Source organism: Pelodiscus sinensis, chromosome 1, assembly GCF_052426305.1.
Source record: "Pelodiscus sinensis isolate ZL-2025 chromosome 1, ASM5242630v1, whole genome shotgun sequence".
NCBI classification, from domain to species: domain Eukaryota; kingdom Metazoa; phylum Chordata; order Testudines; family Trionychidae; genus Pelodiscus; species Pelodiscus sinensis.
Window position 1 is genome coordinate 156,020,272 of NC_143052.1, and position 17,944 is coordinate 156,038,215.

Below are 17,944 nucleotides of genomic sequence, written 5' to 3' on the forward strand. Positions count from 1 at the left end.
AGCAGAACCAGCTGCACTTTGCGTTGTCTCTCAAGAGGTCTGCCAAGAGGTCCACTAGTCTTCGAAGAGGGAGGAGGGTGGAGAGCTCCCTCATGGTTAAAGGAGAACTCTCTGCTGAGACGATCTGCGATCATGTTCCGAACCCCGGGAGGTGGCAGTCTTTCAGCATGATGTCATAAAGGACGCAAAACTCCTAGGGCCCTATAGCCTCTCTGCAGAGCTCTGGAGATGGGGCTTCTCCTTGTCAGTTTATGTAGTACATAGTGGCGGTGTTGTCTGTGAGGATGTGCACCATCCTGCTTATGAGGTGAGGGAGAAACACCTCGCACACATTCCCGGTCGCTCTTAGCTCTTTTACGTTTAATGTAGAGTGATCTCTCTTGAGGGGTCTACATGCCTCGGGTGCGAAGGGTCCCCATGTGGGCTCCCCAACCGCAGTCCGAAGTGTTGGCTACCTGCTCCCTCAAGTGGGGCTGAAGATGGAATGGAATGTCTGTCATAACCTGGTCTGGGCTCGTCCACCAGGCTAGGGCAGACAGGACCTGCCTTTCCAATGAGTGTTGTACCGGTACGTACATCAAAGCCAACCACTGTAGGAGGGGCCTCATTGTGAGTCTGGCCAGGGGCACGATGTACATGCAAGCCACAATATGTCCCAGGATCTGCAGACACACTCGCGCTGTGGTCATGGGGACAACTGCGAGTTGTTGAATGAGGGCTAAAAGAGCCTCGAACTTCTCTTGAGGGAGGATGTTCTGGTGGTAGTAGAGTCCAGAACCGCTCCTATAAACTCTATTTCCTGGGTAGGTCCCAAGAGAGACTTTTTCTCGTTTATGAGCAGGCCAGCTGGTGGCACGTGTCTAGGAGGAAATGCATGTTGCGTTGAACCTTTTGCCTTGATGGGCCTTTGACGAGCCAATCGTCCAAGAAACACAGAAGACTGCACGTTGTGCCCATTTCTCATGTTCAGACCTAAGGGGCCTTCAGAGCGCTCTCCTCTCGGACACCAGAGAGAGCGAGATTGGCCTGTGCCAGGAGATTGGCCTACCTCAGTTCCAGAGCCCAGTCGGTGTCAGTGGAGGTACCGGCATGGCACTGATGTCCTGCGCGGCCTGAAAGGCCTCCACCGTGGAGGGCAGACAGACCTCCAGCACTAATGAAGGTGACCCGGACACTGGGCTCGTTGCCTTTTGAGGCTTCTCTGGCCTAGCCACTGGCTGGTCACTCTTCTTCCCCTTATCTTTGCGAGGGGACTTACCCAGCTTCCTAGCAGGCTGAGCCGGGATTGCACGTGATGACTAGTGCCGAGCCGTCGAGGCCGGCAGTGCGCTGTGCACCGAGGCACCGTCACTCAGTGCCAGTTCTGGCTCCTGATCTTCTGGGACAAGCGTGGACTCCATTAAGAGCACCTTAAGACAGATACTGTGCTCTTTAATAGTTCTGGGACAGAAGGACCGGCAAATGCGACATTTGTCCAAAATGGGTCCCTCCCCCTGGGAAACCCAAGCGGTCAGCATGCGGACTGCTGACTGCCATAGTCCTGTGGCACCTGGCACAGGCGCTGAAGTCAGGGGAGTGGGGCATGCCCCGTCCCCCCATGTGGAGTTTTTTCAATGGGTTGAGGATTAACAGTTTACAGGTACCTCACAGTTCGTTAATGGGGAATCTCAATGCAAAGGGAGTATTTGCCACAGCCGAGGCTGAAGCACGCTGTTCCAAGCACCATCAGTGGCGGTAAGAAGGAACTGAGGAGGGAGGGGCTGGGGGTGCCCCATATAGCATGACGTGGGTGCACTACTCCATGGGTGTGCTAGAGACCCTGACCCTATGGGTGCTGCTTAGGGAAAAACTGCTGGCACCTGTGTATGTGGCAGGCCCACACCCCTAGGTTGAATGGATATGAGCAAACACTCAAAGGAGAAACCTTAATTTTAAAGAATAAATGACTTAATTCCACTAAGCATCAATCAGATGAGTAAAACCTTGAATTAGGAAGCAGGGATCTGGAGTCTATTCTGAGCTCTGCCACTGTCCTGCTGGATGATTCTGGGCAAGTCACTTAATCTGTTTGTGCTTTCATTTCTCTTCCTGCAACAAGTGTGTCCTGTTTATTTAGTGCGTAGCCTCATAGGGGAGTGACACTCTCTCTCTTGCAATTTATTTACATGCACATACACTGCCTACCGCAATGGGATTATCATCGCAGGTAAGCCCTGAGGCATTAGGGTCACATAAAAGTAATAAAATAGTAACAATATTGCAGACAATGGAAAAAGCACAGGGAATAAAGTAAAATTGCAAAAGTGTGCCCAGTGTGCAAATCTGTTATGTGTTTTGGATTATGTGCAAAGATATCTGAAATAGGGATAAAAACACAAACATTCATTATAATGATGCTTTGCATTTAAGATGCCACACTGCCCATTAATAATATGCACACATACGCAAATCCTGCTCACCGGACCCCCAAAAAAATATCCCCTGGATTCAGCAAAAGCCTTTGTACACATTCCATAGTTAAAACCACAACTGGTTTTGCATCCATAAAGGAGTATGGGAATATGTCATTTACATATGAGGTAACAGAGACACAGAGTGAGGTGAAATGCCCAAGGCCACCTATCAGGTCAGTGACAGAACTGAACCCCTCCTCCCCCCGGTTTCCTCAATCTGAGGCCCTATCTATTAGGCTGCACTGCATCCATAATCAAAAACACCCCAGGGGCAAGCTTACCTCATATTTTTGGCTGAAGGCATTTTCATGGTTTTCACTGATAAACTAATACACCTATTGAAGCTCTTACCTGATTCAGTATCAAATTGGACCTTATCGCTGGGTGGACCTTCACCGCTAGGGTTTATGGCTTTCACTTGGAATTCATAACTGGAGAATAAAATTGGAAACAAACACATTTGTATTCTTGGAAACCACCCATGCAGATACCATCGCTGATGTTATTCGTTTCCTGGACAAGCATAAAGAATCAAAACATCGTACTCTAAAAACATTAAGACACCCTGCTCCTAATACCAGAAGACCCTTCGGCCTATGCATGGCAAGTGTGCATGCAGATCCTTAATGTTTGTTTTAATGCTCCATTGGAACCTGCTCCTGTTTTTAATGCTGCTGGGGGAGCAGTGTAGGGGATTGGGCTGTTGCTGCGTGTAATGTACGTCCTCCAGGAGGCGGGCTGGAATGTTCAGCCAACCGAAAGATCCAACTGACTGAATGCACCTCAGCGCTGTATATCGTCCTCTAAATAACAACAACGTACCCACGTGGGGATCTCTCTTCCCTATCCTTCTCCACAGCAATATTTTTGGTGTAGTCCTAAATACCAATATTTCTGAATTCGTCGTGCCTCCTCTCCCCCTGCCCTCGGCCTATATTGGAAGTCGGGTTGCCACCTCTGGGACACAAAAGCCAGAGAGATGTGGGCTGATCCTGAGCCCATAAAATCAAACAGCTGGCAGAGTGCACCAAGCACCATCCCAGAACAGGTCCATCATAAAGGGGACAATCCTAGGAAAACACTGACCTAAGTTCCCTGAAAGCTGTGCAGCAGGGCAGCCGCTTAATGAGTCCCACCCAGATGCATAGGGCAGCTCTGCAGAGAGCTTCCTGACTGGGGAGAGGCCAAGGGCACCATTTAGGGAGAGCGAGGGACTGTTTCCCCCTGAAAGTATGAACCCCTGCATATGATACTTGAGGTCTGCTTAAAACTTCATGCAGTGGTTCCAGAGGCAGTTCTTAAATGCAACAGAGTTTAAGCTGCTTGCAGCTTTGCCTTTGGGGCAGGGAGTTTGTTATAAAAAGAGGGAGGCAAGTGATTAAGAATAACAAAAGACTGGTCCTTCAAGTAATTAAGGATTGTGAGAGCATCATGAAAACATTGCCGGGTACTTAAAAGGTTGGGGGGGGGGGGGCAATAGAAATGAGTGTTGTGCTGCTGGGATTTGAATTTGGATCACTGCTGTTAAACTTATAAATGTTCTTGAAAAAAGGGTAAATAGTGAGGTGGCAAAATGTGCAGATACTACAAAATTACTCAAAATTGTTAAATCCAAAGCTGACTGCAAAGAGTTACAAAGGGCTCTCACAAAACTGTGTGATTGGACAACACAAGGGCAGGTATTACTGCCTGAGGAGAGCCCCACTTCTCATTCTTTCTCTCTTTCACATGCTCAGGAACCCTGCCTTTTGTGGTCTTTCGGTTCTGTTGCTGTGCTGCAAGGAGAAGTGACCAGAGTATCCCCATTTTCTTACAGCACTACGGCTCGGGACTGCTGCCTGATGCCAAGTGACTCCTATACATGACATACACAGCAGAGCCACAAATGACCACTCCACTCAGTTCTGTTTCCCAAATTCCCATCTCTTCTACACAGATGCACACTGAGGTACGGAGCTAGCAATATGTGTAAAAATATTAATGGCAGTGCATGCTGTTTTTTCCTAACTCCCATGCAGCCAAGCACTGACCTAAGCACCACTCAGAATCAGCCTATAATAAGATACCATCACCTGCCTGCATTAACAACTGTAGTATCTCTACAACATACAGCCCATGGTGATCTGCCTGCCTCAGAGCAATGGAAAGTTGCATGATATTCTGATGTTGCTATACAAAGGCTCCTGTTTGTGTCTTTTTACTTCTTTCTATTCCTGTTTCAGTCTACGGCCAACACTGGCATTTCACGGTGCTGTAACATTCTGGCTCAGGTGTGAAAAAATATCCCTCCCTCTCAAGCATAGAAAGTTACAGTTTTGTAAAGTGCCAGTGTGTACCAGATTACAGCGCTGGGAGACCATTAGCTACTCCCCTAGCAGAGGTAGTTTATAGGGTACTGGGTGATCTCTCTCCCAGTGTCTGTGTCATGGTCACACTTTCAGTTTAAAGTGCTGTCTTCTGCTTTGTTTCAACTGACACTAAGGCAGTGCTTTAAACTGAAAGCATAGCCATGAGACAAGCACTGAGAGAGAGATCAACCAGCACTCTTAATGTCAGTTGAAATGAGGATTGTTATATTGTGCCTGGCATGGAAAGGAGAATGCTTCCTCACTCACTGAAGCCTTGAGACACATACAGCTCCTCTTGTTTGGTTGGTTTCATTTTAAATGATTGTAAGGAATGTAGTTGAGAAAAAACAGAAGATATAGAAGTCATCTCCTCAAAGTCTCTAACATTCAAAATCCTTTGTAGTTCATTTTCCAGCAGCAGCTTTCCAAGAGTTAGGCTGTGTGGGGAGTGTATGGTAATACACTCATTTACTTGTTTCCTCAATGTTATTATTTGTATGACAGTAGAGCTGAGAGGATTTATTCTGGGGTCACAGCAAGAAATGGCCCCTGGCTTGCAGGTTGTGAAAGGAGTAAAGCTGAGAAACACTGACATAAGTAAGTAATAGGTAACGGAGTATATTTTAAATGAGCAGACACCACAAAACAGTGGACACATTTTCAAAATGATGAGAGGTATTTAGGTTATTTTCTACCTTGAATGATATTTTGGGCCATTACTTACACTATTAAACATTACTGTGGATTCATAAATAATCACTTATTACTGGAAGGGAGTGCTTGGTGAATTTATCGCAGCACTATGAAATAGAGCAACAAAAGGCTGCTTTCCAAGCAGCAAGTTTCCAAAAGATCAATGATCAGAAGAGACAAAATTAAAAACAAAAAAGCCACTATTCCCATACTTGGGTTGCCAACACTTCATTTATAAGCCCACACAAAGAGTCTGAATAGTTTCATCTGAACTGTGAAATTTCCAACTGTTTCTTGGTCTCTGAAGACCTGAGCAGCATGCTGATTAGCCTCGGTAAGTTCTGTGTGTCCAAATACCAAAGGGCAGTCTCCCACAGCTATTGGTAGAATAATTTTTATTTTAACCAAATGTAATGCTTAAAACTAACAATCGCCTCAATTTTTGTAAATCTTCTCAAAAACAGAAATACTTGCAAGCGTTCCCATGGTGGGGAAATATTTTGTAAATGAGGAATCTACATTTATTAGCATAACTATGGTTTGTTATTTTTATTTAAAAAGCTTACCTAATCTAATTTAAATATGTATTCCATGCTCATCACTGTGGGTATCCAACCTGCTTTTAGGCAACTCTGAATAAGCTACATGATGTTTAAATGGTAAAAATGTACCTGGAGGAGGGTTTTTTTAATTTTATAAAAAGCAAAGGTAATTGTTTTTAGAAAATTTTTTTAATCTGAGCTGTTTGTGACCTCTCATTATTCTTCCCCACCACCCTTCCTCCATGCACCTTTTAAAATTCAGGTTTCCGGGATCTGTTCTTCTCAACCTTTCCTGTAGCGGCTCCCGCTCCCATTTGACATCATGGGATGGGCCAGAGGGTGGTCACAGCTCCATGACAGCTGTTTGTGACCCCACCAAGATGAAAAGAAATGATTATTCACACTGTGCAGTAACTGAGATTCTTTGAGATGGCTGCCCCTGTAAGTACTCCCTGTTAGGTCAATCTGCACCCCTGTGTTTATTATCAGAAATTTTTAGTAGTCAGCATCTGCTCGTGTTACGCATACGCTGTCCCCTATTTTATGCCACCACTGGTGATTACATAGTTCCGTGTGATCAATGCCCCAGTTCCTTCTCTACCACAAAGTCTCTAACGTGAAAACTCTAAAGTACAGTAAAGGAGAGTGTTAGTCTAAGTAGAGCATCTGAAGCCAAGGGTCACTCTATGGCATAGTGCTGTGTGAATGTATGGGCTGATGCCCAGACTACTGCTTTGCAAAGGTCCATAATAGGCACACTGTTAAAGAAGGTTATAAATGTAGAGAGTGCAATGGAGAAGCGAGTCTGGGTTCCTGGTGCAGGTTGTATCTTTTGATGGCAGCAGCAAAAGTCAATGCAGCTAGAGATCCATGTTGACAGCCTTTGTTTGGATAGAGCATCTCCCTTAAGACTGATGTAAAAAGCTAGCATCCTTCAGCTGGCCAGGGTATGAAACATTGCTTCTGGTTTGTTCCCATGAGGTTTTGGGAAAAAATTATGAGGAATGGCTGGGTTGATACAAATGGAATGATCCAACTATTTAGGTAGGAGCTTGGGATGTGGTTGTAAGATAACTATTTTTGGAAAATATTGTGTTTGGGGGTCATGCCAGAAGGCCACCTGTTCTCCCACTCAGTGGGTAGATGTGATAGCAACAAGGAAGGCCACCTTCATTGACAAGTGGAAAACGGAGCACATCACTAATGACCCCATAAAGCACCAGAGTCCCAGACTGAGGTCCCATGTTGGAGTTAGGGCTTGTATTTCTGGGTGGAAGTTAAGAATGCCCTTGAGAAAACATTTAGCAGTAGGATGGCAAAGATGAACGACTGTGGTGGAATGCCACACTTGCTGCGAGGTGTTCTCTAATGGAATGCATTCAGAGACCCAATTTCTTGACTTCTGGTATGTAATCCCATACCATCGGTAAAAGAGAGGTTGTTGACATTGTTGGCCTTTTCTGGCACTATGTATGGACTCTTCCATTTGTGAAAGTAGTTATATTATGCAGTAGGCCTTTTGCTATTTAAAAGAATGTCCATTACCCCTTCTCAACAGGTCATTTCAGTGTCACAGAACCATGGAGCAGCCATGCCTTCAGATGATGCCTTACCAGTTTCAGTTCTACTACTTGCTAGTTTCAGGTAACGGCCTATATCCTGAGACAGGAGATGAGATAGAAGTGGAAATGTGTGTGATGGGCCCACAGCCATCTTCAGGGGTAGGGAAACTATGGGTTTTTTTGGGCCACATAGGGGCTCTGAAGATGTCTCTGGAGCTGTTGGTCTTGTGCATGCCCCTGGCTAAGAAAGAGACTGGAGGAAAAGCGGACAGTAGATATATATCCTCTTCAAGAACAGAAGCACTGCTGAGAGATTGGAGTCCTGATCCCGCTCTGGACCAGAAGCATGTTCACTTGGGCATTCTTGTTTGTTGCAAAGAACATAGGCGCCCACCAATGCTCCCTTTAATATTTTCCATCCAAGTGCACAGCTTACAGGGAATACTGGTGCCTACACCAAAGATGCTCTGGGGTGGAGCACCCACTGGGAAATTGATAGGTGCTGAGCACCCACTGGCAGCTTTCCATAAGTTCCCCTTCTCCCCTCAGCACCCTCCTTTCCCCTGCGATCTGCTGTTTTGTTGTGTTCAGGAGGTTCTGAGGGGAAAGGGGAAGAGTGAGGTCATAGGGCACTTAGAAGAAAGGGTAGAACTAGGAGGGCAGAGGTGGGGCTGGAAAGAGGTGGGATCTTTGGAAAAGGGGTAGAAGTGGAGGCAGGAGGAGAGCGAGAGGTCGAACACCCCTCTGCTCTTTTGAAAGTTGGCGCCTACAGCAAAGAAGTCTATAGTTGGGAATCCCCAGTATGGGAACAGATTTTACAGTACACAGGTGTTCATTTCCCACTTGTGATCCTGGGAAAATTTTCTCCTCAGTGCTTTTGCCATGGTGCTTTGGCATCCTGGTGGGGGGAGGCTGAAATGTCGATGCTGCAGTGGGGACACAAATTCCATAGTGACATCGCTGTGCATAAGGAGTGGGACCGTGCCCTTCCTTGGTGATTTATGGAACACATACAAACAACATTTTCTTTCAGCACTTTTGTAGCCTTGTCACTGATCAAGAGTAGGACCTGTGAGCATGCATTTCAGACTGCCCATAGCTCCAGTGAATGTATGTGCTATGTTGATTCCAACGGCAGTTCAGCAGCTTTGAGTTATGCGGTCATACAGGTGTGTCACTCAACTTAGCAATGAGGCATCCATCTTATCACCAAGAGAAGTGGGTGAGGAGGTTGATCTGTGTGAAGAAAACTTCAATAGAAACATTGTGTGTTTGAATCCACCCATGTAGAATATTTTGTAACTTGTTTGACATCATGAGACACTTGTTCATACTGTGTCTGTGCAGAATATATGCTGTCCTTGCTGAGCCAGCATTGTAGGCATCACATGCGCAGTCTGGCATGTTTGATGACTATTGTCGTTGCTGATATATGGCCTGAGTCAGAGGCATGTTAAAAGTGGCACAAAAGAACTTATAAGATCACCAGCAAAATATGTGAGACTTTTTAAAAATAAAAATAAAATCAGGATGAATATAGCAGAGGGAGAGATTCTCTGTGGTGCTTCCATGCCTATTGTCATATTTCATTATTAGGGACTAGATTTGCACGGCCTTTTTAGTAGGTGCATAAAGGGGGACAAAGGACACTACAGCCTATTGTCTCATCGCATAGTTCATATAAAAGCCAGGTAGAGTTGCAGTCCTTGTGTTCAGAGGAGCAGGGGGCATTGTCATCTCCCTAGCCCTGAACGAATGTGGAGGCAAGACACAAGGTGCTCCAAAAAGGATAAGGGAAGGGAGAGGACTGACAGCCATGCACAAGCTGCACGCCACAGTATGTGTGGGCGTTTCTGTCTCTGGGAGGAACAGTAATCCCAGGGAAGGATGAGTGTGCAGCTCTATGCACATTCAATTGTGGCTTCCTTACAAATGGAATCTGGAAGAACAGTTTAGACATGCTAAAAACCTTGTACATACACACGGCCAGATTGGTGCAAACACTGATGTAGATTCTTATTACCTTTTAAGAGTGGCTTAAACCAGTTGTTCTCAATGTTTTTGGGATCAGGATCTATTTGTAAATGTTTAAGGCCTGTTGAGACCCAGTAAATATGCCCGGAGGTGATTCGGGTTGGGTCCTGCCTGGTATTCACTCTACAGTGGTGGCTCCCACAGCATCTGTGCTGTGGGGCCCATTGGGCTTGGCTCTGGGCATTGCAGCCTCTGGGATTGCAGCGACACTCAGGTTTGCCCCTTCGCCCCCGACTCTACCAAATGTGTGTGAGTGGAGCTGTGACCTGGCTGAGGAGGTTGCAGGGCTACTCACTCACATTCAGCCTTCCCGGGCTCCTGTCTTCGTGACAGCTGGGTCAAAGCTGAGTGGCAATGGGATCCCAGAGATTGCAGTGTCTGGAGCAGGAAAACGAACCCAGCCAGCCTCATGGGACAAGAACATCACAGGGCCCTTTGAAACATTCTGATCAGCTCTGGGTTCTGTAACTAGTACAATGCTGTATATAGATAAATCCCTCTGATTTATGCTTTTTAGATTAAAGGAAATGGCTATGTTATGAGAGAATTATGTGGACAAAGTGAAGAATGGTTTAGTAAGGTGCATCATCAATCCAAGGTTATAATGTAAAAGCTGCAAAAAAGTCTCTCCCTTGATTTACAGTGCAGCAGCTTGATAATAACTCAAACCTATCCATGTTTCAAGAAAGCTTGGATTATTATATAAAACTGTATTTATTTATATCTGTGTTATTATTCAATGGATCAAGTCCATGAAAATTCTCCATGAAGGCCAAATCATATATTTTTTGCTTGTTACGTAATACATCATGGTTTGCTACTTAAGCCAACAGCATGAGATATTTTATTAATGGAATTATCAATCACATTGATCCCAACAACAGAAAAACACGGTATGTGGCCAATTTTAGATTATGATATGTAGGTGATAAATACTTTATTCATACTAGTGGGCTGCATGCTGTGCTCACTACGCTCACCAACTCCCTTTCTCTCTGGCGGCTTTTGAGGCCAGAGAGCGTGAGAGCATGATAACGTCCAGAGAGCATGAGAGTGTGATGATGTTGTTCTGTTGCCTGGCAGGAAAAACTTTTATTTACACACACACACACACACACACACACACACACACACACACACACACACACACACACACACACACACACACAACATGTAAGAGAGAGAGATTTGATTTGTAGAACACTTTTTTTTTTACATTTTGCAGATTGAGCAGACAAGATAAAATAATTCTTAGCTCAAATGGCAATAGAGCACCAGATTTTTTTTTGACTAAACTAATGCAGAAACAGAAAGTTTAATTGGCATAAACAAATTATTTGTAATACTAGAGCCCCTATGTCCTAGACATTTCTACAACTACAGGGCTGAGAACAGGGGTGGGGAACCTTTTTTTGGGTCGGGGACTGCTGACCCATAGAAAAATCAGTTGATGGCTGCACAAAAGTGAGAAACAAAAAACAAAAACAACCCCATCTCACTGAAAGACACTCTTCATATTCCATGCACACACCAGAGCCTAGGAGGGAGAGCATCATCATCATCATCAACAACAACCATGGGCTCAACACCTGTTGGTGTTCGATGCCTCCCTCACTATTTCCTTCCATCTTTCCCTGTCCAGTGCGGAGTGGCTTAGTTTCTGTAAACTAACTCTGCACCAATCTACTATATCATCTACCCCAGTGGTTCCCAATCTTTTTGCTACTGGGGACCAGTAAACCCATTCACGAGCTTTTGGAGGACCGGTAACATTTATTTGCACATTTGCATATTCATTAAGCAATGATGAATATGCAAATATATTGTGTCACTGGCGCTACCTGTCCAGCGGGTTGTTCTGCCCCCCTCCTGGCCCCAATCCAGTCTGCTTTATTGGCTGGCTCTGGCTTCCCCGGCTGCATCCGGCGCTGGGTGTTGTGCGTCGGTGCGCACAGCGCCCGACCTCCTCCCTGGGTCCTAGTGCCTGCTGGATCTAGCCCCGTAGCCCGAGAGCATGCCCGGCAGAGACGCCACAGCGGTGGGCACTCTCCCAAGAGGGCCGCACCACCGCGCCTGGCAGTGCAGGGTGCTGCTACCCCATCACACAAATTAATAGGATTGTGCACGATAATTTTTCTAAGTACCGGTATTTTTTTTCTCTCTAAGGACTGGTAGTGGGCCACAGACCACACTTTGGGAAATGCTGATCTACCCATTCTCTGTGGGGTCTGCCTCTCCTATTAGGATCATCCATTATGCTGAATGCCAGGGTCTTAACTTTTCGTTCGTTGTTCATTCTGCAGATATGTCCGAATAGCTGTAACTTCCGCTGTATAACCTTCTGCAGTAGGTTCTCTTTTGGCTGTATCTTCCTATATAATTCCTCGTTGGTGACCTTCCCAGGCTAGTACATTTTGTGCCCCTCCTACCTCAGGTTCTGGAATGAAGCCCAAAAACGAAGGGGTCAGTGTGTGGGAGCGAGCTGCTGGGAAGACAGCTTGGGGAGTGAGGTCTGGGAGGGAGGGAGGGTGCAGAATTGGGTTGGGGATTGGTGGGTGGTAGAGTGGGACAGTTGGGTGGGAGGCAGGGTACAGGAGATGAGTGAAGGTGTAGAGTCTGGGTGGTGGGAGGATTTAGGAGCAAAGTAGGGGTGTGGGGTCTGGGTGGGAAGAGGTGCAGGAGGGGCGCTTACCTGGTGCAGCTGCCTAGGGATGCACATGGCTCCCAGTCCCCTGCTGCTCTCAGGCACTGTCCCCTGCTATTCCTATTGACTGTGATTACAGTCATTTGGAGTGGTGGTGGGAAAGCCTCCAGGCAGTGCTTTGCTGCTCTGCTGTTTCCCCCAGCGAGGGGAAGGGAGAGAGGGTTCAGCAGTCTGAGGAGCCACTGCCTTCTCCTGCCAGACAGAGCCTGTGGGTTGGATCCAGCTCTGGGCTTGCCTGACTGGCCTACGAGACTCCTGCTCCCACCATGGGGGTAGGGCCACAGGGTTGGAGAGCTGATGCCAGTTCCCTGCTGTGTGTGGGGGAGGTGGGGACAAGGGGGAGCTTCGAGCCTCAGGGGCTGGATACAAGCAAGCCAGGAGCAGGAGAAACTACAGGTTAGTTAATATAGTTTGTTGTGTTGCATTTTTTGGAGTTTGTGTTCTGATTTTTTGAAGGAGAAATGCTCATTACTGAATAGACATATGAATTGTGCAAGCTATAATCTGGAGAAAGTCACTTTGAATGGACAGACTGTGGACTCTGGCTAGGCTGGGAGCTGTGCTCAATAAACAGAGCTAGAGTCAAGAGATCCGCCTAGGAAGCCTGATCCAGAAATTCCAAGCTCTCCATAAAGCTGACTCTGTGGAGTAAGACTAGGTGGGACACAACAGCCACGGACAGGGGGTCGAGGTCTTTCTGACCTCATGGTGCAGGCGTTGCTGAAGGAAAGCGAATATCATATCAGGGCTATTTCTACAGCAGCGACTAACAATACGTCTATCAGTATTCCTGAGTGAGGATTTGGAGAGACAGGGATTGTTTTGTGATTAAGATTTATGGGTGTCATTGAGCTAGGTAATTAATAACTAGGACTCTGGGTTTAGCCAGGCACCTGAAATGCTGGGTTTTGTCAGCTTGAATTTTTAGGTGAATATACGATAATCAAGACCAGACCATTACTACTGTGAATGACACCTGAGAGAATAGTTACATGCATAATAAGGGAGTGTCAGTTTAAATAATAGGGCCCATTAATTCTACAAGTCACTTAAATAACTGGAACAGAAGTTGTAAACATTTTACAGGAAACCCAAATGTCTCCATTTCCTAGCTATGTGACAGGCATTTCAAAAAAAAGTATCCACACAGGAAGCATCTCTGCCTCCTCTCCCTGCTGTCTTGCAGCCAGGAAGCAACACCACTATGGGCAGCAGCACAATGACCAGGAGACACCTTTGGGGTGTTGGAGAGCAACTTCCCAATTAACAGCAGATTGCACAATAGTAAGGAGAGGGAAAATGATCAGCCAAGATAAGCAGTGGGGCAGAGGTGTCAAACTATACTCTAAAGAGCTCAGGTGACGTTTTCCTAAATGTCTACAAATCCATGTGTCCATTTTTAAAGGCTGCAGGTACAAGAGCTGAAAAATCACTACTCTACTCTGTACATATAAATAAAATGATGTAAAAATGATCAAGTGCTGGACAGCTACCGTATCCATTTCTACACAAGCCATCTGGGTAGGCTTGCCAGGCACTCAGTCATAAAAGGGCCCTGGCATCTCTGGTTGGCAATGTAGGGGGACCTAGGGCCATAGGCGTGGGAAGTAGGGATGTGGAGGGTGCATCCCCAGGTTTTGTACATGGCTTCCTCACACTCAGGGGCCCATCCTGCTGCCAAGTTGCCATAAGCTATGGCACCCCCAGGTCCCAGCTTCTAGGCAGCCTCACCCCAGTGGCCCTTCGGGCTTCACTCTACAGCCCACCCCCCGTCCCAGTCCTGCCGCTCATTGGCCCCAGGAGCTCTGCAGCCAACTGTCTCCACGGTCCAGGCCCCTGGCCTTGGAGACTCTGCTGCCGCTCAGGGTCCTGCCACGGGCCTGGATCCATACAGCTCCCGGAAGCATCCGCCAGCCCCTGGAGGCCTATTTGTGCAGGGAAGCTTCATGCGCTGCCCCTGCAGCTCCCACTGGCTGGGAACCATGACCAACAGGAGCTGTGGAAACAGCGCTTGTGGGTGTGGGGACAGTGCATGGAGGATCCCTGGCCACCAATGTGCTTAGGAGCTGCAGGGATCTGGGAGCCACATTAAGTGCCACCAGGACCTCACTCCACGAGCCTCCTCCTGCAGCCCAACGCCCTGCCCCAGCGTGGTATCCCATCCCTCACCCACACTCCCTGTGGAAATTGAAACCCGTACACACCAACCCTCTACCCAAGCCCTCCCCTGAGCCCACTCCTGCAGCTGCAGCTATCACTCCCTCTACACCCTAACCTCTGCTCCAGCCCAGTGAAAGCGAATGAGGGTGAAAAAGAGCGAGCAAGAGAAGGGGAATGGAGTGAGTGAGGGTCAGGGCAAGGGTGTTCAGTTTTGTGCAATTAGAAAATTGGCAGCCCTACAAACCCAAGGAAAAAATGACAGATTAGGAGACAACATGGGCTAGAGTTTAGCAAGCTAAGAAGAAAATCTCTATAATAGCTAATTATACATTAATTATGGGGAGGGGTGGCCAGTGTTCATGTTCATTAGAATCTATAGCCTATATTTCATTGCCAAAAACTCCTCAACTAACCCGCAAAAAAAGCAACTTAGAGCACATTTTTACTTCAGCCTACACTGGAATGTCATTCCATAGGTTCTGGAAAGAATAGGCCTCAGAAAATAATCCAAACCACAGAGGACAATAAAAGTACTTGTGCAGATTACATTTCTATTTATTTAAATTACTGTATGGGCTATTTTTTCCATAGGAAATTGTTATCCCACATGAAATTTTGGCAAGCAAAGGAAATGCCATCCTTTTCCAAATCATACAAAAGGAGAAAAATGTAAGATCACAGAACTGAAAAGGTGGAATTAAACAGAGCTTTTCAATTTAGCATTGTCGCTTGGCCTGCCACCCCAGCATTTTCAGACAGAGAAAGTGCCTGTGAAGTCCTCTTACCTTCTGACACTGCTGGTTTTTACTTACAAGTGTGTACACTTAATATATAAATGCGACTGTCAGCAGAACTAAAACAACATTCAATACCCTATTTGCCAAAGCCATTGCCTGCATCCCACCTGGATTCTCCAGGCACAAGGCCCTTTCAATGCGACTCTTCTTCAGGCATTTAGGCTGAGATAGAAAGAAAGACTATTTCTTAGGAGTCAGAAGCTATTTCAGAAAGCATTGCCACAGGGAAAATGGCAACACTTCCATCCAGGCTGCCAACAGAGGGAGGCAAAGGGAGCAATTGCCCTTGGCCCCAGTGATGGTGTTTGGAGTTCCCATCCCTTTAAATCGCCACCCAAGTGCTGCCACTGCCCTCTGGGCAGCACTTAGGGTTGCCTGCGGAGGTGGGGGCACCATATAACATGCTCCAGGCAGTGCAGGAGGGGGAAGGCACTGAGGTTCCAGGTGGCACTGAAGGCTGACGGCCAACTTTCTACAAGGAAGAAGCCTTTTTCTCAAAGAGCTCTTTTGGAAAAAGGTGTGTGTGGATGGGGGGGAGGGGAGGAGGAGGAGCGGGAAGAAAGAAGGAAGAAGAAAAAGCACAGGTGCCCTAGTGGCCACTCCGTCCATAGTAATCAAAGCTTAAATGCAAGATAGCATCTATTCAGTGTGGACACTATCTTTCAAAAAATAAAATGGTTTTTCGATGCGCCTTTGTGTGTAGACACTCTCTTTCAGAAGACATTTTTTTGGAAGATCTCTTCCAAAAAGAGCTTCTTCTGAAAGAAGCCTGCAGTCTAGACATAGCCTCTGAGGGCAAATGAGTAAACTAATTATACTGCTCATAGTGGTACTTTTCTCTGCTCAGAAGTGCCAAACTGTGACACTAGCATGTGAGTTAAGTTTTTTTTTCCAGACACACCACTACAAAAGAAATCTTCGCTTTCATTTGTGAAAAAAGGACAAAGTGAAAATTTATAAGATATGAAATTATCCACAAGCATAATCAGCATAATAGTGATGAGGTATCAAATCCTGATAATTTTGATTGAGGGTAAAAAGGAGTAGAAATTGAGTAAGACATCACAATTTGGCCCAGAATGAGTTCAAGTGGATGGAAGGATGAGTTCAGATATTAAAATATAGACAGCACTTGAGAGTGAAAGCCCATGGAGCTGGAGAAAGAAAACATTAGGAAAAAACTTCTGTGTGTATACCTATAGTGTGGGGGAAAGAGCTTGGATCAGAGCCATCCATGTTTGGAAACTTTATGTTTGATTTTGTAGATAAGCGTCTCAGAAAAAGGCGGATTCAGATGAGTCTAAAAAGAGAGCTGTTGTGAAACAAGAGGAGTAGAGAGTAATTACAAAAGATGAGTCAATATAATGTTCAGAATAATTAATAATTGTGTTTATGTTTAGAAGCACATGGGCAGAAAAGAAACTGATGCAACAAGAGAAAGAATTCTGTCACTAGGATGCCCCAGGGGGTAATCAATAGAATGGGCAGATTTATCAGACTCACAGGGCAGACTCCATGATTTTTGGGTGCTTTGAAATCCTTAGATGAAAACTGTTCTAGAAAGGCAAAGTGTTTATGCGAAGAAGCAGACAGCAGATCTGTAGTCAACATGTACTATTTTAAATGAGGGGTCAGGCATCTAGCTAGTTTCTCCTGTGAGCCAACATGTAGCCGTTTTGAAAAAGCTTAACCATTAAACACTGAATATTATGGTTTGCCCTTTCAGATTACTTGTACTTTTACCAGCATCCTATGGTATGTTAATTTCCCCTTATGCTGAAATTCTGCAAACATCCTTTTTGACAGTTCTCCAGGTACACAGGCCAAGGCACTCAACATCTAGGGAAAAGTTTTTCAATTGGCCAGTGACAAGTGCCAACTGTCAGGCCTGTCTGACTATGAGAAAATGGAACAGACAAAACGTCTATGTCTTGAGCAAACATGACATTTCTGGGTGATCCAATAAAATGGAATTAAAAAAAATAACATCAGTACATTTCATGCAGGCTGTTGAGCAACTTGACAGTGCCATATATTTATTTAAAGCAGTGGTCGCCAACCTTTTTAAGCACAAGATCACTTTAAGTTAAGTGCAACCCAGGATCTACTTCAAAGCAAATACCCTGGCCCTGCCTCATTCCCCACCCCTTTTTGGAGGACCCGCTTTGCTTTCTCCATCTCCCCCACCCTGCAGTGCAAGCAGGAGGTTTCTAGGGGGTACTCCAAGGCAGAAGAAGCATGGCAGTAGGTGCACTGGTAGCTGGAATGCCCTCGCTTGATAGCCAAACCTGTCAGTGGCTCCAAGATCTACCAGTAGATCCCAATCTACTTGTTGGTGACCACTGATTTAAAGGGAGTGCCTTTGATGCAGTAAAATACATTTCAAGCAGATTGTTATGCTCTCATTTAATTGAGTCTGGATGCCTTGCTCTACAGGTTGAAACTCTCTAGTCCGGCACCCTTGGGACTTGACCGGTGCTGCACCAGAGAATATGCCAAACCATGGGAAGTCAATATAGTCTAGCAGCATTACCATCACTTCCGCTGCTTATTGGGCTGTTAGAAGACATTTGGAGGTAAAAGACCTAAATAAGAGCACAGGACACTAAGAACCAGGACTAGTGTCTGTAAACAATCTTTATGGGACCGTG

At 46.0% G+C, this 17,944-nt stretch overlaps 1 protein-coding gene across 40 annotated transcripts in view; it reads right to left on the reverse strand.

Moving 5' to 3' along the window:
* The window catches only part of ABI3BP (ABI family member 3 binding protein), a 320,664-nt gene that overhangs the window by 15,428 nt on the left and 287,292 nt on the right, over positions 1–17,944 (reverse strand). For all 40 annotated transcript variants that reach the window (XM_075907457.2, XM_089772857.1, XM_075907515.2 and 37 more), the window contains one exon: positions 2,805–2,884. In XM_075907457.2, the coding sequence (XP_075763572.2) occupies positions 2,805–2,884 (80 nt within the window). The remainder of the gene's footprint in view (positions 1–2,804; positions 2,885–17,944) is intronic.